Source organism: Macaca fascicularis, chromosome 10 (assembly GCF_037993035.2).
Source record: "Macaca fascicularis isolate 582-1 chromosome 10, T2T-MFA8v1.1".
Taxonomy (NCBI): domain Eukaryota; kingdom Metazoa; phylum Chordata; class Mammalia; order Primates; family Cercopithecidae; genus Macaca; species Macaca fascicularis.
In genome coordinates this window covers 88,394,042-88,419,038 of record NC_088384.1, presented here as the reverse complement: position 1 = coordinate 88,419,038, position 24,997 = coordinate 88,394,042, and the positions used below count along the sequence as shown (strand labels likewise).

Below are 24,997 nucleotides of genomic sequence, written 5' to 3'. Positions count from 1 at the left end.
CCAGGGTCTGTGCTCCTTCCACCCAGTCCCACTTCTCAACATACGGGCACAAGCCCCCAGGGTCACTCCAGCAGGCCTATGAGCACGGGAATCCAAAAGACAATGTGCGGCCCATTTTTTGTATCTTCTTTTCCTGATGGTAAACAACATAAAATACTTTTGTGTTAAAAAAGGCACAGACCAGCCTGGGCAACATAGTGAGACCCCATTTCTACAAAAAAATAAAAAATTAGCCAGGCATAGTGCTGCACACCTATAGTCCCAGCTGAGGTGGGAAGATCACTTGAGCCTGTGAGGCTGAGGCTGCAGAGAGCCATGATCATGCCACTGCACTCCAGCCTGGGCAACAGAGTGATGCCCTGTCTGGAAAAAAAAAAAAAAGGCACATATATTTTAAAGTATGACATATAAAAGTAAATTTAAAATAATTTTTAAAACAAAACACAAAAGTTAAAAGAAATTTCATGCTTGTTGCCCAGGTCAGTCTCAGGAACCTCTATGGAAAAACATGAAAAGCACCTGTCACTCTGTCCTGTCACTCTGTCCTTCTTCATTTTATGTATCTTTTCCTTGTTGCCGTATTATTTATTTATTTATTTTTATTTATTTATTTTCAGATGGAGTCTTGCTCTGTCGCCCAGCCTGAAGTGCAGTGGTGCAATCTTGGCCCACTGCAATCTCCGCCTCAAGCAATTCTCCTGCCTCAGTCTCCCGAGTAGCTGGGATGACAGGCGCACACCACCATGTCCCACTCATTTTTTGTATTTTTAGTACAGACAGGGTTTCACCATGTTGGCCAGGCTGGTCTCCAACTCCTGACGTCAAGTGATCCACCAGGCTCAGACTCCCAAAGTGCTGGGATTACAGGCGTGAGCCACCACACCCTGCCCCTTGTTGCTATATTAAATAATGCCAGCATCCCCACTCAATCTTCATTTTCCCACTCCCACTCAATTAAAATGTCTATTGAAAATGGCAGGATGTCAGCCACGTGCATGTCATTTTCAAAAGCCTTAGTCATTTATGAGGACACCTTTTTGTAGGTACAATAAATCTGATTGATTTTTATTACACATCTTAGTTTAGAATCACTTTTACATTCCTAGACAAAGAGATGATACAAATAAATATCAATTGTAAAACTTAGAGCCCCAAGTATTGATTGGCATATTCTTTGTCTAAAGGTAGCCAAAGAGAAGGTCGAGATCAGTAATAACTTCAAGGAGCCATAAAGCCCACTGCTTCCTGCCGGCCCCAGGATCACTCCTTCGTAAATAACCCCAGCAGCATTTCATTCAGGCAACAAGGGCAGGCAGAAAGATGACAGATTTCTGAACAGCACAAAACAAAGCCTTGCGTGATAGACAATCGCCAGGCCCACTATTCTTAGCCAGTTCCCTCAGAGCATTTTTAGTATGGCTTTTAGAGTATATTAACAGCCCCATTTTCGTCCACTGATGGGGTTCAGATGGTCTGAGGTGTTGTCTCCAGTACGCCTCAACCTCAAGTGGGAAATGTGAGGCAAAACTGATATCCACGTTAACAGGGAATCGACACTTCTCAGAAACTTGGCAACGATTCTACATTCAGTGAGGGAGGACTTGTCAGAGTCAGACAGGAAAAGCAGAGAGCGGCCCACGCCTGAGCTGCAGCACTCTGGCGCCCTTGGTCATGGAGGTGTGGGTGGAGCAATTCAAGCAGCATGCAGGCATTAGACGGGAAATAATCCAGCGTTAGGTCAGTCTTAAGAAAGTGCTTCATGCCTATGATTTGTGGCCTTGGGTTCTGAATCCAGGGGTCTGAGAGACATGTGACTTTAAAATATGAAGCCAGATACATTCTCCAGATCAGAATAAAAGGGGGTCTATTGGGGGTTGCACACACAGTCTCAAACTCCTTCTCCTGATGGCCATCTTAGATCCTGTTAGACTCGCTTTCTGGCTTTGCTAGCTGCTTCTGGCATAAAGGCCCTTAGATGGCTCAGAACATTCTAGGTACGATTAGAGACATGAAAACCTGGTCCCTCAGTGGGCTTGGTAGGTCCTCTACATATTTGGCTCAATGCAGAACCCAAAGCAGCAGCTTTCTGGTGGCAGCACAACATTCTACAATCTGCTCTATTCAAATATTTATCGGATCCATTTTTAGAGAAGAAAAGCACCAGAGACTGCTTGGAAAGGGACAGCTTCATTTCCAACTAAGTCTTCTTTTCTTTTGTTTCCACAGACCACCACATAAACACAGCTGGGTACAAGACAGGCCTGTCAACTTGTCTGTCTTCTCTTAGAAAAGTTCTATGTGTCACTTAACCACCCTTGGTCAGAAGAGTCACCTCGAGATACCAGTATTAACGTATAGGGTTATCTGCAGTTTTCTTTCTTTTTTTTTTTTTTTTTTTTTTTTGAGGCAGAGTCTCAGTGTTGCCCAGGTTGGAGTGCAGTGGTGTGATCTCGACTCACTGCAACCTCCACCTCCCAGGTTCAAGTGATTCTCTTGCCTCAGCCTCCTGAGTAGCTAGGACTAGAGGCATGCACCACCACACCTGGCAAATTTTTGTATTTTTAGTAGAGATGGGGTTTCACCACGTTGGCCAGGCTGGTCTTGAAGTCCTAACTGCAGGTGATCCACCCACCTCGGCCTCCCAAAGTGCTAGGATTACAGGTGTGAGCCACCACACCCGGCCGGTTATCTGCAGTTTTCAATTCTCAGATTTGCTACATGAATATTTTTAGCCTACAGAATTCAGATTAGCTTTGAGGAAATGTGGTGTGAGAGACACGTGTAACCAGCAGACAACCAGCATAGGCTACCCACCTTAGCGTTTTGTTCTTATTCAAACAGGCAAATTCTTAGTAAATAAGAAAGAAGCAAGGTTTGATCTCAAGAAAAGATGAGGGAAGGCTGAAAAGGGCCCTGGGTTCAGAAAGAAGGGTTACTAAAAGGAGATAAGCCGCTGGACAACAGATCTCCATCTTGCAGAATGCTAAGACATTGCACTTAGTACCTCCTATTTCCCATGGGTTCTGATCCAGAAATGTGCCCTGGGAACTGAGCAGCTGAGTTAAAATATAACTCAAGGCCCACCTGAGTCGCCACCTTCCTGAAGCACCGTGCCAGCAAGGTGCACCAGTGTGGCAGACCTGGAGACTCATACTGTCCCCTCAGGCTTGGCTCGTGGACTCAGACACCCACATGGGAGTGCTTCCAGCCTGGATTAGTCATTCAATGGGCCTTTAATACAGACAGACAAAAGGCAACAACTGCACATTAGTGTATTTCTAAAATTGGGCAAGTTCTTGGTCTCTGTCTCTCTTACAGACACACATGGACACATTCACAGACCACAGGCACCATCGTGCTCTCACACCCACACACACTTATGAGCTTCTCTTGGGGAAAAATGAGTAATATTCACCTAATGACCAACATAAAATGAAGCTCTGAATCTCAATAATACAAGGAACTAAAACTTACAAACCAAACTACTAATATGTAAACGGGAATTCTGAACTCTCCTTTGAGCCTATTCAATCACGCAGCTACTCTTCACCAACATCTTAGGCTCTGCCTGGAGGGAGCCACAGTTCTAGGATTCAGTGAATTCTCTGCTGAAGGCAGGCAGGATTCCTTTGCTTCCATCTGTTATGTCTTCCCTACCCACTGCACTGAGTCTCATGTCTCCATCTCTGCATCTGCCTAGCTACTCTTCTGCTCTCTATACCAATATGGAACAAAACGGGGAATTCCAAAGTGCCACTATACAGCTCCTTCCCTCAACTCCAGCCCATCAGAGAAGGCAGAGCAAGCCTCCTTTCTCACACTAAACAGGCCCACTCCACAGCATGCTCTGGACACAGAGGATGGGCCCACACAAGGATGCTCAGAGTACGCGTGCATGGGAAAAAATGGTGACAAATGAAGAGTAAAGTGATATGGTGTATGGACATGGCACCAGCTTACAGACTTAGGTCTTCGACAGGATGGTCACGATTTTGAGGTTTTAAAGAAGCTATTTCCCTAAATACTCCGAGGAGGCAAAGGGAATGTTATTTCTATTGCTCCCAACATTGAATCCTTCAGAAGCAGAAACTGGAAGAGATTTCCTCACTGGGCAGGCCCCAAAGGCAGATCCACTTCTTACTGAGGTGCATGGAGGCAAGACGGCTGATGGTGCCCACCTGGGGCCTGGATTCAAATGCGATTTCTCATTTCTCCCTACGAGAACAGGCACCTAGTCAAGTTCTAGGCTTTTCACTTTTCAATCTCACTGTCATTTTATCCCGAGGCTCCGAAGATGTGGTCCTGCTAAGGGGACTCCTGATTCTGCCCTATTGTTCAACAAGAAGGGAGCCCCATGTAAAGAACAGGCCGGAAAAGGAGAGAGGAGAGAAACGGAGGGCAAGGGAAGGGGGAGAAGAAGGCAAGGTGGAAGGAAGCAAGGTCACTGGTCATTCTCTTGCTTTCCACTTGGACTATCGCACTTTACCTTACCCATGCATTTCTGAGATGCTAATTAAAAGATGTTTCCCAGAGGGGCTGAGTGCCAGATTAGGAACAGCACGTTTGACCAGATTAAGCTGGTTGATCTGCAAAGAGGCCATCGCTTCTCCTCAGGGGAACGGTTCTGAGTCTGGGCCGAGTCCTCTCTGCAGCTTTTTGCTAGTCTCTTCTCTCAGAAGGCAAATGCTGTTTCCGCCCTGGGAGAGGAGGAGCTGGCTTTACTTTGGAACCAGCCCCCGAGACTGTGGATAAAGCTGAGATGCAGGGGTTCCTGAGGAAGAGGAGGAGGATCCCGACTTCCTTCCACTTTTAGGCCTGCAAAAGTCAAACACGTGTTTATATTACATGTCCCCATCTCTGTCCCTGACACATCAGATGTCATTAACATTTCATTTCAGGCCATTCTTCAATGGCCTAAAAATGATGATACGTTCAACTGTAAAACCACTAGACTGGCACAGCCTGAACCTTGGGGCATGGCCAAAATGGCCTCAGAACAGAGGTGTGGAATATGAGAGAAGAGATTCTGATGCTTAGCAGTTGTTCTTCCTTTAAAACCAAAGCTTGATTGGTAACAAAAATTAAGTTTGCAGGTAGAACTTCTTCCATTTTGGTTCTGCACCCAATTGTTTTCCTAAAACTTCTAATCCAGAATGTAGTAAGACAATTACCACTTTTGCACCAAATGGGTGAGATAAACTTAGCATGGAGGCCCAGAGCCTGGGTTATGGATCTGGATTACCTATTTTTGAATTATCGCTTTCGCCCTTACTTGCTGGGTTTCCTTGGAGATGGCTACTTTCTCAAATTCTCTACGTTTCAGTTTTCCTGTCTATAAAATGGGACTGATTATAAAATTTACCTTATAAGTTTTTACAGGAAATCATTAAGAGAATGTTTGTAAAGCACTTAGAACTACCGGACACCTCGTGAGAACTGAAAAACTGACTGCTCTTTCACCAGAACACATTCACCTTATAGTAAGGGACTGGGGACATTAGGTATTCTGGTATTCAGTATACCTGGCATAGTGTCTCAACTATAAATATTTGTAGAATAAATAAGTAAACATAGGAGTAATATGGCAACATTTTCTAGTGTGTTCTGCAAAGTATTCCATGATAAACAAGCATTCTTGCTTTGGTTTGTCCTTATTCAAACATGTTCTGTTTAAACACACATCAACAAAGCCACTCACCTGGCCTTGGATTTCTTATTTGCAGTGCTTTCAAAGGATGATGCATCCACCTGTATCTCATCTTCATCCTGCAGAGCCGCATCCAATGCAGCCTGAACCTTGGGGGCAATGGCTGGACCCTCATAGTCTCTGGTGGTCCGGCTAGGCATGTCCAGCTCTAACAGCACAATGTTTTCTGCCTGCAGAAGCAGAGCCATCACCAGCTAGGTTAGCCTCCAACTGGACACAGGCAGTACAAGCAATCGAGGGCCCCTCCAAGAACAGACGTGCAAACTGCTTGTTATTCAGGGCCTACCAAGAAAGTGCCTGCCTAAAAGAAGTGATGCAGTTTTACAATGCTAACCCCACCTAATTTTTTGCTTTTGCTTTCTTTCTTTTAAAGAACTCAAAGCCCGGAAGAATGGCACCCAAAGAGCTAACTAATCGTAATCTTCTGTTTGGCTCTGGCTGCCAAGAGAGATTCAGAAACATTTAAAATATTTCAAGTGAAAATCTTTCACTATAAAAATAATACAAGTTCCCTATTGATAGTTATAAATTGATAGTTATAAAATACAGATGAGCAAAAAGAAAAAAATATTGAGTGTGCTTCCACCAACCAGAGAAAAACAGTTTACATTTCGATATATTTTACACCAAATTTTATATTCACATATATACTTCTGTTACAAATTACTCTATAACTTAATACATTGTGTATCCTAGTTCAGCCACTTGCCACACTCCCTGACCTTTAAGCAACAGGACTGACTGCATAGAGGAGATGGGGAAGCTTAATTAGACAAAGCAGTCAAGTGCTGAGTACAATGCCCAGAACACAGCAAGTGCTCAGCTGGACATAGTCATCTCAGTGCTTCGGGAGGCCAAGGCAGGAGGATCACTTGAGCCTAGGAGTTTGAGGATACAGTGAACTATGATTGTGCTACAGTACTCCAGCTTGGGTGACACAGTAAGATCCTGCCTCAAAAAAAAAAAAAAAAAAAAAAAAGGCCTGCGCGGTGGCTCACGCCTGTAATCCCAGCACTTTGGGAGGCCGAGGCAGGTGGATCACCTGCGGTCAGGAGTTCGAGAGCAGCCTGGCCAACATGGTGAAACCCCGTCTCTACTAAAAATACAAAAATTAGCTGGGCGTGTTGGCTGGCACATGCCTGTAATCCCAGTCCTTTGGGAGGCCAAGGCGGGTGGATCACCTGAGGTCAGGCATTCAAGACCAGCCTGGCCAACATGGTGAAACCCCGTCTCTATTAAAAATACAAAACTTGGCTGGGTGTTTCGGCATGTGCCTGTAATCCCAGCTACTAGGGAGGCTGAACCACCAGAATTGCTTGAATCCAGGAGACGGGCGTTGCAGTGAGCATAGATTGCACCACTACACTCCAGCCTGGGCGACACAGTGAGATTCCATCTCAAAATAAATAAATTAATTTAATTTAACTAAAAAGTAGAGGCTCTCATGGCAGAGCTTCTATTTTTCTATTTTGGGGTCATAAAATAGTCCTCGATGTCCCTTTAAATGACTACATGACTGACACACATTTTGTGAGATGAAAGTACCTGAAGTTCTTTACGACAGGTCCATCTCCTGTCACTACATATCTGTGTTCTCTCCAGTCTTCCCACAGAGCCATTTTGAAGCTCATTGTTAATATTTACTGGCCATGACAGACAGGATGTTTGGACTCTTTCTCTAGTACTTTTTTTTTTTTTTTTGAGACGGAGTCTCGTTCTGCCAGCCAGGCTGGAGTGCAGTGGCACAATCTTGGCTCACTGCAACCTCCGCCTCCTGCCTCCTGGGTTCAAGTGATTCTCCTGCCTCAGCCTCTCAAGTTGCTGGGATTACAGGTGCCTGCCACCATGCCCGGCTAATTTTTGTGTTTTTAGTAGAGATGGGGTTTCACCACGTTGGCCAGGCTGGTCTCAAACTCCTGACCTCAGGTGATCCACCTACCTCAGCCTCCCAAAGAGCTGGGATTACAGGCGTGAGCCACTGTGCTCGGCCTATTCGTTATTATTTTTATTATATTTACTTATTTATTTTTTGAGACAGGGTCTCACTCTGTCACCCAGGCTAGAGTGCAGTGGCATGATCTTAGCTCAATGCAGTCTCTGCCTCCTGGGCTCAGGTAATCCTCCCACCTCAGCCTCCCAAGTAGCAGGGACTACAGGCACACACCACCACATCTGGCTAATTTTTGTATTTTTAGCAGAGTTAGGGTTTCGCCACATTGTCCAGGCTGGTCTCAAACTCCTGGGATCCACCAATCTGTCCACCTCGGCCTCCCAAACTGCTGGGGTTACAGGTGTGAGTCACTGTGCTTGGCTTATTTATTATTTGTTACAAAAGGATCTTCTCACCCTGTATCGGGCCTCTGGACGAATCATCATGGACATTCTCGCGTGCTGGCTCAATGGTCTCTTATATCCCACGGCTGAGACTGGCCGCTTCATCATCTGCTGGTTCCTGGAAATGAACTGCAGTGTTAAAGCCCTGGCTGGAGTCCTGAGGAACCAGAACTCGAAGACTCTGATAGAATCTGAAGCAAGCATCTCCCTGGACTGCGGGCTGACATAAGTGGGACGAGAACTGCTTCTGTTTTCTGCTTGAGCTGCTTTCTGATTCAGAGCATCATGCATCTTTTAAGCCAGAAGGAATTTTAATCATCGCCCAGTTCTTAGACGGCATTCACAAAGCATAGCTGTCAATACCCCCCACCTCTGCATCCCTGCCAGGTGTCTCCCATCTTTCCAGCAGGACCCAGACTTAGAGTGAGAATCCTTCTCAATACTGTGGGTCAGAATGACACACAAAGACAACAGCTCTGAATTGCCCCTCCTGTGACCTAGCATAGTTCACTTCACAGCTGGAGAAACAGAAATGCAGGAACTTTGGAAAGGTCACTTGCTCACTCACTAGTGACAAAGTCTCCTAATTCCTAAAACCACACTCATCATCACTTTTACCTGGTGGATCTATGGCAGCTACAAAATCAGAAATGCAGTGGGTTTTGAGTTTAAAGAAGCCAAACTGTGTTCTTACCAAACCCCTTTGTTGACTGGAGGGGTCTTGTTATCACTCATTCTTTTCCCCTCATACTTGAAAATATACTTAAAGTTAATAGTGACTTACTCCAGTCTGGTTATAGGATGTAGTTTCCAATGATCTTCCTCTTCATCAAAGAAGGCTCTATTCATAATTTTACTTTTTTCTTCCAGAGGGATAAAGTTTTCTATAATCAGATGCCTATAAGAGCACACATAACAGGTGAAAACAGACACAGAATACATATGAAGTGTCAGCTATCTGGTCTCATGCATGGTGAATAATTAGGTAAGAGTCAAGGCACACAGCAAACATTTACTCAGCAGGTACTATGGGCCTAACATCATACAAAGAGCTGAGATACAGACACAAATGACATCTGGTTCCTGCCTGAAACAAAGGGTAATGGTGCAGCCCTGTTAGGTATAATAGGTACTGACAGCGGTCTGTCTTAGAAATATGGAGAGGTCACTTCTGCCTGGGAAGGGGCAGGATGTGAACAGGCTCAAGAGGGAGGTGATGCCTGGGCTATACTGGAGTGAACATTTGCTACCTGAAGTATCTTTTAGAGGGCCACTGGTGGTGCTAACGAAGGTCATTAACCTCCAAAATGCCAAAAACAGAATAAATTAAACTGCCTTACTCCAATCCCATGGCTTGTTGTCCAAGCTGGAAAATTTCCCATTCTAACTGGCCAGGATAAAAAGCAGGACTGAGTGGATTTCAGCCCCTGAGAGCACTGAGAATGAAGACCATTCCTACGAACAGTCTCTGCCTGACAAGTGCCCAGGAAACACATCAAACAAGGAAACTGGAACCCACTAGTGGTGTCTCTCTATGGTGATGATTGTCTCCCATTACATCTCTGCCTTTACTCTTCTAAAGCCTCAGGACAAAACAATGCCAAAAGGAAATGAACATGGAAGGGACACAGAGCAAACAGCACAGAGGTAGAGGGTACTGTGGGAAACAGGTTGACTCACTGTTTACTCAAAAGATATAAAAAGAGATATAGGCCGGGCACAGTGGCTCACGCCTGTAATCCTAGCACTTTGGGAGGCCGAGACAGTGGATCGCCTGAGGTCAGGAGTTCGAGACCAGCCTGGCCAACATGGCAAAACCCCGTCTCTACTAAAAATATAAAACTTAGCTGGGCATGGTGGCGGATACCTATAATCCCAGCTACTCAGGAGGCTGAGGCAGGAGAATTGCTTGAATCCGGGGGGCAGAAGTTGCAGTGAGCCGAGATCATGCCAAAGAGCACCAAGTAAGCCTGGGCCAAAGAGCAAAACTCTTTGTCTCAAAAAAAAAAAAAAAAAAAAAGAGAGAGAGATAATAAAGAAAATAGACTCCTTAGAAAAAACAATATGTTGGGGAGCTAAAATTTTCTCTTTATTTTGACATTTCAGAAATATTTTTTATAACACATATTTGGCTTTCTTCTGGTTATAATGATCCTATTTACTCATTAGAAAATGTAAAAAACAGGTTGGGCCCAGTGGCTTACACCTGTAATCCCAGTGCTTTGGGAGGCTGAGGCAGGCAGATCACCTGAGGTCAGGAGTTCGAGAACAGCCTGATAAACATGATGAAACCCTGTCTCTACTAAAAATATAAAAATTAGCCATGTGTGGTTGACCTGCACCTGTAATCCCAGCTACTTGGGAGGCTGAGGCATGAAATGCACTTGAACGGCCGGGCGCGGTGGCTCAAGCCTGTAATCCCAGCACTTTGGGAGGCCGAGATGGGTGGATCACGAGGTCAGGAGATCGAGACCATCCTGGCTAACATACTGAAACCCCGTCTCTACTAAAAAATACAAAAAACTAGCCGGGCGAGGTGGCGGGCGCCTGTAGTCCCAGCTACTCAGGAGGCAGAGGCAGGAGAATGGCGTAAACCCGGGAGGCGGAGCTTGCAGTGAGCCGAGATCGCGCCACTGCACTCCAGCCTGGGCGACAGAGCGAGACTCCGTCTCAAAAAAAAAAAAAAAAAAAAGAAATGCACTTGAACCTGGGAGGCAGAGGTTTCACTGAGCCAAGATTGCACCACTGCACTCCAACCTGGGCAACAGAGCAATACTCTGTCTCAAAAAACAACAACAAAAAGAAAATGTAAAAAACATAGTCACCCACAATTTCACTATCCAGAGATAACTATTATTATTTTGGTATATTTTGTCCTGATCTTTTTCTAGATGTACATACCTACAAAGAGGACAGACCGACACACACATTTAATTAATTAATTAGTTTTTCTGGAGACAGAGTCTCACTCTGTCACCCAGGCTGGAGTAAAGTGGCATAATCTCAGTTCACCTTTGTCTCCCAGGTTCAAGCGATCCTCGTACCTCAGCCCCTGGAGTAGCTGAGACTATAGGCACATGCCACCATGCTCAGCTAATTTTTTTGTATTTTAGTAGAGACAGGGTTTCATTATGTTGCCAGGCTGGTCTTGAACTCCTGAGCTCAGGCAAGTAGCCCACCTCAGCCTCCAAAAGTGCTGGGATTATAGGTGTGCACCACCGCACCTTGCCCACATTTAATTTTTTTTTTTTTTTTGAGACAGAGTCTTGCTCTGTCGCGCAGGCTGGAGTGCAGTGGCCGGATCTCAGCTCACTGCAAGCTCCGCCTCCCGGGTTTACGCCATTCTCCTGCCTCAGCCTCCTGAGTAGCTGGGACTACAGGCTCCCACCACCTCGCCCTGCTAGTTTTTTGTATTTTTAGTAGAGACAGGGTTTCACCGTGTTAGCCAGGATGGTCTCGATCTCCTGACCTCATGATCCGCCCGTCTCGGCCTACCAAAGTGCTGAGATTACAGGCTTGAGCCACCGCACCCTGTGCAAACATTTAATTTTAAGGGCTCTTTTCCCAATTTAAAATTTGGTCATTAAAAGAATCCCTTTGGGCCGGGCGAGGTGGCTCAAGCCTGTAATCCCAGCACTTTGGGAGGCCGAGACGGGCAGATCACGAGGTCAGGAGATCGAGACCATCCTGGCTAACACGGTGAAACCCCGTCTCTACTAAAAAAATACAAAAAACTAGCCGGGTGATGTGGCTACCGCCTACAGTCCCAGCGACTTGGGAGGCTGAGGCAGGAGAATGGCGTAAACCCGGGAAGCGGAGCTTGCAGTGAGCTGAGATCCGGCCACAGCACTCCAGCCTGGGCGACAGAGCGAGACTCTGTCTCAAAAAAAAAAAAAAAAAAAAAATCCCTTTGAAAAGTTCTTCTTTGGCCAGGCATGGTCATTTTGTAATCCCACTAATGAAATAATAGATCCAGACAAAGAGATCATCTGTTGGCTGAAACCATTGCTCCACATTTCTCAGGCCAGGCTGCACATTAATATTACCTCCAGAGTTTTGAAAAATATCTTGCCCAGACCTCATGAGAGACCAAGAGTTCTCAAAGTGCATTCACCAAACCAGCAGAAGCAATACCTGGAAACTATTAGAAATGAAAATTCTCAGGCCCTGCCGCAGCCTTGCTGAATCAGACTCTGGGTGTGACACCCATCAATCTGTGTTTAACAATCCCTTCAGGTAATTCTGATGCCTGCTAAAGTTTAAGGACTACTGCCCTAGGCCAATTAAATCAGAATCTCTGAGGTGAGGCTTAGACATCACTAACTTTTAAAACTTCTCAGTTTGTAGCCAAGGTTGGGAACCCGTGCTTCAGAGACAGTTTTCAGTTAAAGCGAAATAAAGGGGATAGAGATGCAAGTTAACTGACACCATGAAGAAAGAGACCAACAAATCCAGAATGTGGTATATTTTTCTTTCTTTTCTTTCCTTTTGAGTTGGTGTCTCACTCGGTCACCTAGACTGGAGTGTAGTGGCATAATCTTGGCTCACTGCAGCCTTGAATTCCTGGGCTCAAGCAATCCTCCTGCCTCAGCTTCCCAAGTAGCTGGAACTACAGGCACAAGGCACCACTCCCACCTACAACGTGGGAATTTCTACAGGCTATCCGACTCACTCTTTTCAACAAGTCAACTATGAAAAATATGTGTGTGCGCGTGTGTGTGTGTGTGTATGTATATATACACTTGTGCCCCAGCGGGAGTGCAGTGGTGCAATCTTGGCTCACTGCAACCTCCGCCTTCCAGGTTCAAGCGATTTTCCTGCCTCAGCCTCCCGAGTAGCTGAGATTACAGGGGCCCGCCACCACACCTGGCTAATTTTTGTATTTTCAGTAGAGATGGGGAATTCACCATCTTGGCCAGGCTGGTCTTGAACTCCTGACCTCATGATCCACCCGCCTCAGCCTCTCAAAGTGCTGGGATTACAGGTATGAGCCACCATGCTCGACTGAAAAATATTTTTTAAAATAAAAAGAATTGGCTGGGCGCGGTGGCTCATGCCTATAATTCCAGCACCTTGGGAGGCCAAGGTGGGCAGATCACGAGGTCAAGAGATTGAGACAATCCTGGCCAACATGGTGAAACCCCGTCTCTGTTAAAACTACAAAAATTAGCTGGGCATGGTGGCATGTACCTGTAGTCCCAACTACTCGGGAGGCTGAGGCAGGAAAATCACTTGAACCCGGGAGGCGGAGTTTGTAGTGAGCTGAGACTGCGCCACTGCACTCCAGCCTGGCGACAGAGTGAGACTCTGTCTTCAATAAATAAATAAATAAATAAATAAATAAAATAAAAAATAAAAAGAATTGCCTCAGATTAAAATAAGTCTAAGAGACTTAATAACCAAATGTAACATGTAGTTCTAATATGTAGCTCCTAATATGAGCAAACCAAGAAAATCTGAATGTGGATTGGGTACTAGAAAATACTAAGAAACTTAATTTTTTTAGGTGTAAAAATATCATTGTGTAGACAAAAAGCAATTATATATACACATATAATTTTTTTTTTTTTTTGAGACAGATTATTGCTCTGTCACCCAGGCTGCAGTGCAATCGCACAATCTCGGCTCACTGCATTCTCTGCCTCTAGGGTTCAAACGATTCTCTTGCCTCAACCTCCCGAGTAGCTGGGATTATAGGCACCCGCCACCACGCCTGGCTAATTTCTGTATTTTTGTAGAGACACGGTTTCACCATGTTGGCCAAGCTGGTCTCGAACTCCTGACTTCAGGTGATCCGTCCACCTTGGCCTCCCAAAGTGATGAGATTACAGATGTGAGCAACCATGCCCAGCGGATATTTTTATATACTAGTAATTAATATTCCAAAAACAAAATTAAGAAAACAATGTCATATACAATAGCACCCAAAAAACCCTTAGGTATAAATTTAACAAAAGTGTAAGATTTATACACTGAAAACTACAAAACATTCTTGAGAAAAATTAAAGAAATAATAAATAAATGGAAATATATCTCATGTTCATGGATCTGAATATTTAATACTGTTAAGATGACAATATTGCCCAAATTGATCTACAGATTCAATACGATCAATATCAAAATCCCAGTTGGCTTTGTTTGCAGAAATTGACAAGCTGACTTTAAAACGTAGAGGCATACCTCATGTATATTGTGGGTTTGGTTCCAGACTACTGCAATAAAGTAAGTATCACAATAAAGCAAGTAACACAAGTTTTTGGTTTCCCAGTGCATATAAAAGTTATGCTTACACTATACTATAGTCTATTAAATGTATAATACCATTTTGTCTAAAAAAAGTACAGACTTTAAAAATACTTTATTGCTAATAAATGCTTACACAGAGACATGAAGTGAGCATATGCTGTTGAAAAAATGGTGCCAACAGACTTGCTCTATGCAGGGTTTCCACAAACCTTCAATTTGTAGAAAATGTAATATCTGTGAATTATAACAAAGCAGAGTGCAGTAAAACAAAGTATGCCTGAATATGGAAATGCAAGGGACCCTAAACAGCCAAAACACGCTTGAAAAAGAACAAGGTTGGAGGACTCACACTTACTGATTTCAAAACTTAACTACAAAGCTACAGTAATTTAGACAGAATGGTACTAGCATGAGGATAGATATATAGACCAAAGCAACAGTATTGAAAGTCCAGAAATAAATGCTTAATTATGGTCAACTGACATTCTTTCTTTTTTTTGAGACAGAGTCTCGCTCTGTGGCCCAGGCTGGAGTGCAGTGGCGCGATCTCGGCTCACTGCAACCTCCGCCTCCCGGGTTGGAGCAATTCTTCTGCCTCAGCCTCCCAAGTAGCTGGGACTACAGGGGTGCGCCACCACGCCTGGCTAATTTTTATATTTCTAGTAGAGACAGGGTTTCACCATATTGGCCAGGGTGATCTTGAACTCTTGACCTCAGGTGATCTGCCCACCTCAGCCTCCCAAATACTGGGATTACAAGCATGAGCTACCACGCCCAGCCCTGACTTTCAATAAGTATGCCAAGACAATGAAATGGGGAGAGAAGAGCCCTTTCAACAAATGGTACTGGAACAACTAGATATCTGCATCCAAAACACTGCACTTGAAACCCTACCTCATTGGCCGGGTGCGGTGGCTCAAGCCTGTAATCCCAGCACTTTGGGAGGCCGAGACGGGCGGATCACTAGGTCAGGAGATCGAGACCATCCTGGCGAACACGGTGAAACCCCGTCTCTACTAAAAAATACAAAAAACTAGCCGGGCGAGGCGGCGGGCGCCTGTAGTCCCAGCTACTCGGGAGGCTGAGGCAGGAGAATGGCGTAAACCCGGGGGGCGGAGCTTGCAGTGAGCTGAGATCCGGCCACTGCACTCCAGCCCGGGCGACAGAGCCAGACTCCGTCTCAAAAAAAAAAAAAAAAAAAAAAAAAAAAGAAACCCTACCTCACACCATACACAGAAATTAACTCAAATGGATCACAGACCTAAATGTGAGACCTAAAACTATAAGCCTCTTAGAGGATCTAAGAGAATGAAACATATGTCCACAAAAAAACTTTAATATGAATGTTCATAGCAACATTATTCATAACACCCAAAAGTAGAAATAATCCAAATGTCCATCCAATAATGAATGGGATAAATAAAATGTGGTATATTTATACAACAGAATATTATTTGGCCATAAAAAATGAATAAAGTATTAATACATGCTGCAACATGGAAGACTGTTGAAAACATTATACTAGCCTTGGCAACAAAGCAAGACCCATCCTCATGAAAAAATTTTTAAAAATTAGCCAGGTGTGCTACCATGCAACTGAAGTCCTAGCTACTCAGGAGGCTCAAGCAGGAAGATCACTTGAACCCAAGAGGTCAAGGCTGTGAGCTATGATGGCACCACTGCACTCCAGTCTGGTTGACAGAGGAAGGCCTTATCATTTAAAACAGAAAAAAAAAACAACAAAACACACACACACACAAAGAAAGCAGTCACAAAAGGCCACATTATTCCAACATTATTTCATTTATAAACTTATATGAAAGGTCCAGAAAAGGCAAATCTGGATATAATACCAAAAGTACAATAAACAAAAGAAAATACAATTAAATTGGGCTATATCACAATGGAAATCTTTTGTGCTATAAGTAATACCATCAAGAAAGTTTAAAAACAACTCAGAAAAACAGAAAGTCCCTTCAAATCATGAATCTGGTGAAGGAGTAGTATTCATAATATATTAATATAAAGAACTTTTTTTTTTTTTTTTTTTGAGACGGAGTCTGGCTCTGTTGCCTAGGCTGGAGTGCAGTGGCCGGATCTCAGCTCACTGCAAGCCCCGCCTCCTGGGTTCACGCCATTCTCCTGCCTCAGCCTCCCGAGTAGCTGGGAGTACAGGTGCCCGCCACCTCGCCCGGCTAATTTTTTTTTGTATTTTAGTAGAGACGGGGTTTCACCGTGTTAGCCAGGATGGTCTCGATCTCCTGACCTCGTGATCCGCCCGTCTCGGCCTCCCAAAGTGCTGGGATTACAGGATTGAGCCACCGTGCCCGGCCTTAATATAAAGAACTCTTAAAACTCAGCCGGGTACAGTGGCTCATGCCTATAATCCCAGCACTTTGGGAGGCTGAGGCGGGTAGATCACCTGAGGTCAGGAGTTCGAGACCAGCCTGGCCAACATGGTGAAACCCCGTCTCTACTAAAAATACAAAAATTAGCTGGGCATGGTGGCACACGCCTATAGTCCCAGCTATTCGGGAGGCTGAGGCAGGAGAATCATTTGAACCTGGGAAGCGGAGGCTGCAGTGAGCTAAGATCACGCCATTGCACTCCAGCCTGGGTGACAGACCCAGACTCTGTCTCAAAAAAAAAAAAAAAAAGTCTTAAAACTTAATTATTGGCTGGGAGTGGTGGCTCATGCCTGTAATCTAAGCACTTTGGGATGCCAAGGTGGGTGGATCACCTGAGGTCAGGAGTTCAAGACCAGTCTGGGCAACATGGTGACACCCCATCTCTACTAAAAGTACAAAAATCAGCTTGGCACGGTGGCGAGTGCCTGTAATCCCAGCTATTCGGGAGGCTGAGGCACGAGAATCACTTGAACCCAGAAGGCAGAAGTTGCAACGAGTCAAGTTTGCACCATTGCACTCCAGCCTGGACGACAGAGCGAGACTCTATCTCAAAAAAAAATAAAATAAAATAAAAAACAACCCCATTTTAAATGGGCAAAGGATTTGTATAGATATTTCTCCAAACACATACAAATGACCAACAAGCACGTGAAAGGATGCTCAACATCATTAGTCATCAGCGAATTGCACAAATCAAAACCATAATGAAGTACCACTTCACATCCATTAGGGTGTCTATGATAAAAAAGACAGGCAATAATAAGTATCGACAAGGATGTGGAGAAGCCGGGCATGGTGGCTCATACTTGTAATCCCAGCACTTTGGGAGGCTGAGTCAGGCAGACTGCTTGGGCCCAAGAGTTTGAGACCAGCCTGGGCAACATGGTGAAACCCCATCTCTACAAAAAACATAAAAATTAGCCAGGTGGGGTGGCATGCCCCTATAGTCCCAGCTATTCCAGAGATTGAGGTGGAAGGATCGCTTGAGTCAAGGAGTTGGAGGTTGCAGTGTGCTGAGATTACACCACTGCACCCCAGCTTGGGCGACAGAACGAGACTGCCTCAAAGAAAAAAAAAAAAAAAGGTGGAGAAATTGGTGGTAGAAATGTAAAATAGTGCAGTCACTGTGGAAAACAGTTTGGCATTCTCTCAAGAAGTTAAACACTGAGTTACCATACGACCCACCAATTCCACTCCTATGAATATATCCCAGAGAAATGAAAACACACATCCATACAAAACCTTATACAGGAATGCTTATAGAAGCATTATCCATAATAGTCAAAGACTGGAAATAATCTGAATGTATATAAACTGAAAAATAAATAAATATGTGGTCTATTCATACAGTACAATATTATTCAGTCATAATAAAGAACAATTGATGTTGGGACTATCAGATATCTGTTGATCCATGCTACAGCATGGATGATCCTTGAAAGTGTCATGCTAAGCAAAAGAAGCCAGGCACAAAAGGCCACACAGTGTGTGATTCCATTTATATGAGATGGCCAGAATAGGCAAAGCCAAAGAGACAGGAAGCAGATTAGTGATTACTTCGGGTTGGGAAAGGGGGTAATAAGGAGTGATTACTAATTGATAGTTTCTTTTAGAGGAGAGTGATAACAATGTTCTAAAATTAGATTGTAGTGGTGGTTTTACAGCCCTATGCATATATATGTTTTTTTAAAAATGCTCATTTGTACACTTTATCATTTTTTAATTTTTTTAGTTTTTTTTTTTTTTAAAGGCAAGAATCTCGCTCTGTCTCCAGGCTTGAGTAAAGTGGTGTGATCTCAGCTCACTGCAACCTCTGCCTCCCAGGTTCCAGCGATTCTCCTGCCTCAATCTCCTGAGTAGCTAGGATTGCAGGTGCACACCACCACACCCGGCTGATTTTTGGATTTTTAGTACAGACAGGGTTTCACCATGTTGGCCAGGCTGGTCTTGAACTCCTGGCCTCAGGTGATCTACCCGCCTCGGCCTCCCAAATGCTGGGATTACAGGCAGGAGCCACCGTGCCCCACCTGATTTGTACACTTTAAATACGTGAATTGTATGGTATGTGAAGTATGTCTCAATTAAGCTTTTTTAAAAACAGTATTGTGGGCTGGGTGTGGAGGCTCACACCTATAATCCCAGTACTTTGGGAGGCTGAAACAGGAGGATTGCTTGAGCCTAGGAGTTTGAGATCAGCTTAGGCAACATAGAGAGACCCTATCTCTATGAATTTTTTAAAAAAATTAGTTGGGCATAGTGGCACACACCTGTAGTCCCAGCTATCCGGGAGGCTAAGGTGGGAGGATTGTTTAAGCCCACGAGTTACAGGCTGCCATGAACTGTGACTGTGCCACTGCACTCCAGCCTGGGTGACAGAGCAAGACCTTGTCTCAAAAAAAAAAAAAAAAAACCACTGTGATCATATATATATATAAGTATGTAGGAGTAAGATAACATGAGGTAAGATTTGCTTTAAAATATTTTTGTGAAAGACAGATGGCAAAAGCTTGTTAATCCTTGAATCTGGGTGATGGGTACTTGGGTATTCATTATACCATTCAGAAAATTGTCATAATAAAAAGTCAAGTTAATAAAATATTCCCTCTTATCATTAGACAGATGTAAGACCAGAATCTTTAAAAGCTTCAAGAAGGTAGGGTTAGAAGGGAACCTGGAGATCACCTGGTGAAGTCATTCAGTTAACAGATGGGATCCAGGGATGGAAAGTTACTTTCTCAGGAATGAACAGAAAATGGGGTGGCAGGAGATGAGCTGGAGAAGGACCCTTTTCCTCAGGGCTGTTTTTTTTTTGGAGACGGAGTCTCACCCTGTCGCCCAGGCTGGAGTGCGGTTGCACTATAACAGCTCACTGCAATCTCCACTTCCCGGGTTCAAGCGATTGTCCTGTCTCAGCCTCCCAAGTAGCTGTGACTACAGGCATGCACCACCATGCCCGGCTAATTTTTTTATTTCTTAATAGAGACAGGGTTTCACCATGTTGGCCAGGCTGGTCTCGAACTCCTGACATCAGGTGATCTGCCTGCCTCCCCTTCCCAAAATGCTGGGATTACAGGCATGGGGCACCACGCCCAGCCAAGGCTGTTTCTAACTAAACAAACAAGACCAATGACTCAGCAAGTGGCTTGGGGGCACTGTGGAAGACCTGGCACTTACTTGAGTTTCAGCTCCCTGGTGAGCTCATTCTGAGTCTGCTCTAGCTCTTGGCGCTCCTTGATGTGTTCTTCTTGGAGGTCGTGGATCTCAGCCTTCACTGCCTGAAGCTTGGAGAAGAGCTGGAATGAGGGGAGAGGCAGGTGAGGAGGGTGTCTGTACAAAGGGTAGAGTTCTCCCTTTCCCCAAGTCTCAAGGCACCTCCATCTGGCTCATTCCTTTCATACCTTTTTGAGTTTTTTGGTCTTGATGTCCACCTCTTGCTGCAATGAGCTGTATGTCTCTTTAAGTTCCAAGGTCTCTTCATCTTGACTTTCCATCTGTTGCTGGATTTCTCTTTCTCGACGTTTCTGAGCAACATGACAAAATTCATCAGTTTGCCCTAGAGACTGTGTCTATGCTGAATTCCCCAAGCTAGGATCAGAGTCGCCAGCTAGGATGAGGCGGACACACCTTGCTCTTATTCTCTTTGAAGACAGTAGAACATGAGAGATGTTTGTTCTGCAGCATAAACACACCTTACCCCACCCATTCTCCCTGAAAAAGAATGAAAAGTTACCTGCTCTGCAATTTCCTGTCGTTTCTGCTCCAGGATTTTCTGCTGTTCATTCGTATGATCTACTATATTTTTTCCTCCAACAAGCAACTTACTCTCCATGGCCTGAGTGAGAAACAAAGTAGAATCCATCTCATCAACGGTTTCCCTCAGAACATAATTCCTCACAGGGGCACCCGTGAAAGATAAAGAGCTCAGGACTGAGCCAAAAAGGACAAACTCTGGGAAAAAATACACTGTGCTCAGCTGGTGAGGGACTGGGGCAGCTTCACTAGAGGCTTCTTGGTAACACTGAAAATACAGTTTCTCCAGACACATGAATTTTAGCTTTAACAAAAAAATTTTTTTTTTGCTTGTTTCTACAAAGTATTAATCCCACTTAGAACATACTAAGCAGCTCCTTTATGTTAGGTCCTGGGGATACAATGTGAATGAGAATCACAAAGCTCAGAGTCCACTGAGGAAAACAGACAAGCAAGCCAGCTTTAACCATATGGCGCCAGACGCCATCATGAGGAAAGGACACAGTAATTAATGGGAGACACACACTGATGGGATAGAATTCAGACTTTGTGGGGATTTAAAAAAATTTTTTAAAGACAGGGTCTAGTTCTGTCACCCAAGCTGGAGTGCAATGGCACGATCACAGCTCACTGTAGCCTTGACCTCCTTAGTTCAAGTGATGCTCCCACCTCAGCCTCCCAAGCAGCTGAGACTACAGGTGTACACCACCACACTTGGCTGACTGATGGTAGAGATGAGGTCTTGCTATGTTGTCTGGGCTGGTCTTGAACTCCTGGCCTCAAGCGATCCTCTGCCTTGGCCTCTCAAACTGCTGGGATTATAGGCGTGAGCACAGCACCCAGTCAGAGAATTCAGACTTTTAGAGGGAGTCAGAGAAAGCTTTCTGTCTACAGGACCAGCTACACAGAGAGTTGAAGTGAAACAATAGGAATTAGTTAAGAAAAAAAAGCTTTTGTTTTGTGAGGGAAGGTAGGAAGTGATGAAGTTGACCTAAATCCCTGTCAAGGAGACTAAACTTCTTGATCCTGAGAAGTTCAGGGAACCACTGACATATTCTTTGAGCATGAGGCTACACACTCAGATGTGTGTTTTAGAAACATTACTCCCCTGCAATGGAAAGAATGGCAAAGGGCTGGCAGGATGGAGGGAGACAGGACAGGCAGCCATTGCAGGGGTCTAGGCCTGGGCTAGGCCTCCTCCCTAGTTGGGGAGGGCAGAGTAGATGAGTCCAAGACACCCTGATGAGGCAGGATCCAGAGGCTTTAGGACAGCTGGCAAGGATAACTCCCAGGGGTCTGGCTTCCCTGAGATAAGGAAGGCAAGAGCAGGCTATGAGTGGCTGTGAGCATCCCAGTGGGCAGAAGGTTATTAGGCCTGGATGGCAGGAGACAGTGCTAGGCTAGATACGCAGATTGGCAACCTTCAGCATTTTGATAGGGGCTGAAGCCATGAGAATGATTTGGAACTGAAAAGTACGGGACTCCAAAACTGCACAACTTTTCTTTAAGAAACTTACAAACCTCACTGGAGCTCTGCTGACATTCTTTCGGTGAGTCCTCTGACCCTGTTTCCTCATCTCTCGAATGAAGGGGCTGGACTAGATTGCTAAGCTCCACATACATACCTAACAATACCTAACTGCTCTAACATTCTTTTTTTTTTTGGAGATGGAGTCTTGCTCTGTCGCCCAGGCCAGAGTGCCCAGGCCAGAGTGCACTGGCATGATCTTGGCTCACAGAAACCTCCACCTCCCAGGTTCAAGCAATTCTTGTGCCTCAGCCTCCCAAGTAGCCAGAACTACAGGTGCATGCCACCACGCCCAGCTAATTTTTGTATTCGTAGTAGAGATGGGGTTTCACCATGTTGGCCAGGCTGGCCTTGAACTCCTGACCTCAAGTGATCCACCTGCCTTGGCCTCCCAAAGTGCTGGGATTACAGGCGTGAGCCACCGCACCCAGCCTCTAACATTTTTTTATGATTTCACAGCATCCAGGGATTGAGAAAGACGGAAGTAATGTCATTCTCCATAGTCAAAATGTCTAAGAGATGCAGTGACCTTGAGTTGATGCTGTATCTTGCACACTCAGACTCTGAGAGTTCAACTTTTTCTGAGGGGTTATTTAGAGATTCTAGGTGCTCCTGGCCTTGAATAACAGATCTGATCCTAAAAGACAGTATGCAAGTTAAATATGGGCATACCCAGGCCGGACATACGGGTGCAGTGGCTCACGTCTGTAATCCTGACACTTTGGAAGACTAAGGTGGGAGGACTGCTTGAGTCTAGGAGTTCAAGACCAGCCTGGGCAACATAGTGAGACCTCGTCTGTACAAAAAATACACAAAATTACCTGGGCATGGTGGTGCGCGCCTGTACTCCCAGATACTCGGAGGCTGAGGTGGGAAGATTGCTTCAGCCTGGGAGGTCAAGGCTGCAGTGAGCCAAGATCGCGCCACTGCACTCCAACCTGGGGGACAGAGTGAGACCCTATCTCAAAACAAAACAAAATGAAACAAAATATGGGCACAGCCAGTCACACTTACCATGCAGCAGTGAGAAGGCATGAAGGGCTCTGACATAATGGCATCTCAGAACCCCTCCCTGGAACAAAGTTACCTCCTAAGTGTATTGTATACGACTCCATTTTCACATCAGGTCTTAAAAGTCCTAGAAGGGACTTTCAAGGTTTTAAGAACCCTGCCTCTGAAGTAAAATAGCACCCAGCTCTGTGAAAGGGCTACTATGAAGCCACTGATTTAATTAAAAAAAAAAAAAAAAGTACAGCTTCATACAGTGGGGGTAGGGGGGCGGCAAAGAGAACTTCTAATTTTAAAATTTGTAAACATGGAGACATTTTAGGATAGAAATCAAAGTTTGCATGAATTCAATAAAACAGAACTGAACATTTCCAAGGAAATCTGGCTTGCGGTTAGCCAGTGCCCATCCTGAGACTTCCAAGTCTACCTTTGCACTGTCCTCTGCCATTAAAGCCCAGTGGAAGCTCAGAGTCCAGACAACTGCAGGCATAGTGAATTGCCACCAGAAAGAAGGCTCAAAACAATGGGAGCTCAGCACTCCAGAATGCTAACTAGCCATTGGGTGGAAAATGGAGTGGATGTAGGGAAATATATTAGCACATAGGGGTTGGGAGAGGAGGCTGACTATAAGAAAGCAGCATGAGGACACTTTGGGGGTGATGGAAGTGTTCCATATCTTGTGTAATCAGGGTACTATATACTGAAACTGCACCAAGAGGCTATACTATATCCAAACACTAGTCTGATCATCACAAGTGCTGGTAAGGATGAGGGGCATCCAGAACTCATACCCTGCTGCTAGATGCTTCAATCTGCACAACCACTTTAGAAAACAACTTGTCCTTGTCTAGAGAAGTTGAAGCTGCAAATATCGTAAGACCTAATAGTGCCAAACAAGACAATCTTGCACGTCCATGTTCTCCTGAAGCCAAGCACAAAAGCATTCACAGCAGAAACTGGAAACAACCCACACGTCAGGAGAATGGAATACCATGGAATACTTGGAACAGTAATAATGAGTGAACCACAGCTTCAGGCATCAACATGGATAAATCTCATGAACATAATGTTGCAAAAATAAAAGCGAATGGCATGAGTGGGATTCCATTTATATAAAAGTAAAAAAGTATATGAAACGAAACCATGTTTTCTTTAGAGAGAGATACATACATATACAAGACAAAACTATAAGGAAAAGCAGGGAAACAATAAACATAAAATTCAGGATGATGGTTATCTGTGGGGGAGGGGAACACAAGGCGCTACTAAAGATATGGGTATCAGCTGGGTGCGGTGGCTCATGCCTGTAATCCCAGCACTTTGGGAGGGCGAGGTGGGAGAATCATTTGAGCCCAGGAGTTTGAGACCAGCCTGAACAACATAGGGAGACCGTGTCTCTACAAAAAAATTTAAAAAATTTAGCCAGGCAAAGTTGCTGGCCTGTAGTCCTAGCTACTCGGGAGGCTGAGGTGGGAGGATCCTTTGAGCTTAGGAGGTCGAGGCTGCAGTGATTGGGCTACTGCACTCCAGGATTGATAGAGCAAGACCCTGTCTCAAAAAAAAGAAAAGAAAAGAAAAAAAAAAAGCTGGACACAGTGGCTCACGTCTGTAATCCCAGCACCCGGGGAAGCCGAGACAGGTGGATTACCTGAGGTCAGGAGATTGAGACCAGCCAGGCCAACATAGTGAAACCCCATCTCTACTAAAAATATAAAACTTAGCCAGGCGTGGTGGCGGGCACCTGTAATCCCAGGTACTCGGGAGCCTGACGCAAGAGAATCACTTGAACCCAGATGGCAGAGGTTGCAGTGAGCCGAGATCACGCCACCACACTTCAGCCTGGGTGACGAGAGTGAAACTCCATCTCAAAAAAAAGAAAGAAAAACGGATGTTGTTCTATTTCTTACACTGGGTGGGGGGTACATGGTGTTACTTTTATTGCTGTTCTTTATACTACGTGCATATGTAATAATTATTCTCATTATGAATTCAATTTTCATTTTTGTAAATGTGAAA

General features: G+C 44.8%; 1 protein-coding gene across 3 annotated transcripts in view; it reads right to left on the bottom strand.

The window, feature by feature from the left end:
- Positions 1-1,034: 1,034 nt before the first annotated feature.
- The window catches only part of KIF3B (kinesin family member 3B), a 58,101-nt gene continuing 34,138 nt past the window's right edge, over positions 1,035-24,997 (bottom strand). For all 3 annotated transcript variants that reach the window (XM_045362733.2, XM_065522979.1, XM_045362732.2), the window contains 7 exons: positions 20,426-20,527; positions 20,094-20,216; positions 19,870-19,988; positions 8,826-8,939; positions 8,054-8,159; positions 5,699-5,877; positions 1,035-4,815 (listed from right to left, as the gene is read on the bottom strand). In XM_045362733.2, the coding sequence (XP_045218668.1) occupies positions 4,719-4,815; positions 5,699-5,877; positions 8,054-8,159; positions 8,826-8,939; positions 19,870-19,988; positions 20,094-20,216; positions 20,426-20,527 (840 nt within the window). In that variant the 3' untranslated portion in view covers positions 1,035-4,718. The remainder of the gene's footprint in view (positions 4,816-5,698; positions 5,878-8,053; positions 8,160-8,825; positions 8,940-19,869; positions 19,989-20,093; positions 20,217-20,425; positions 20,528-24,997) is intronic.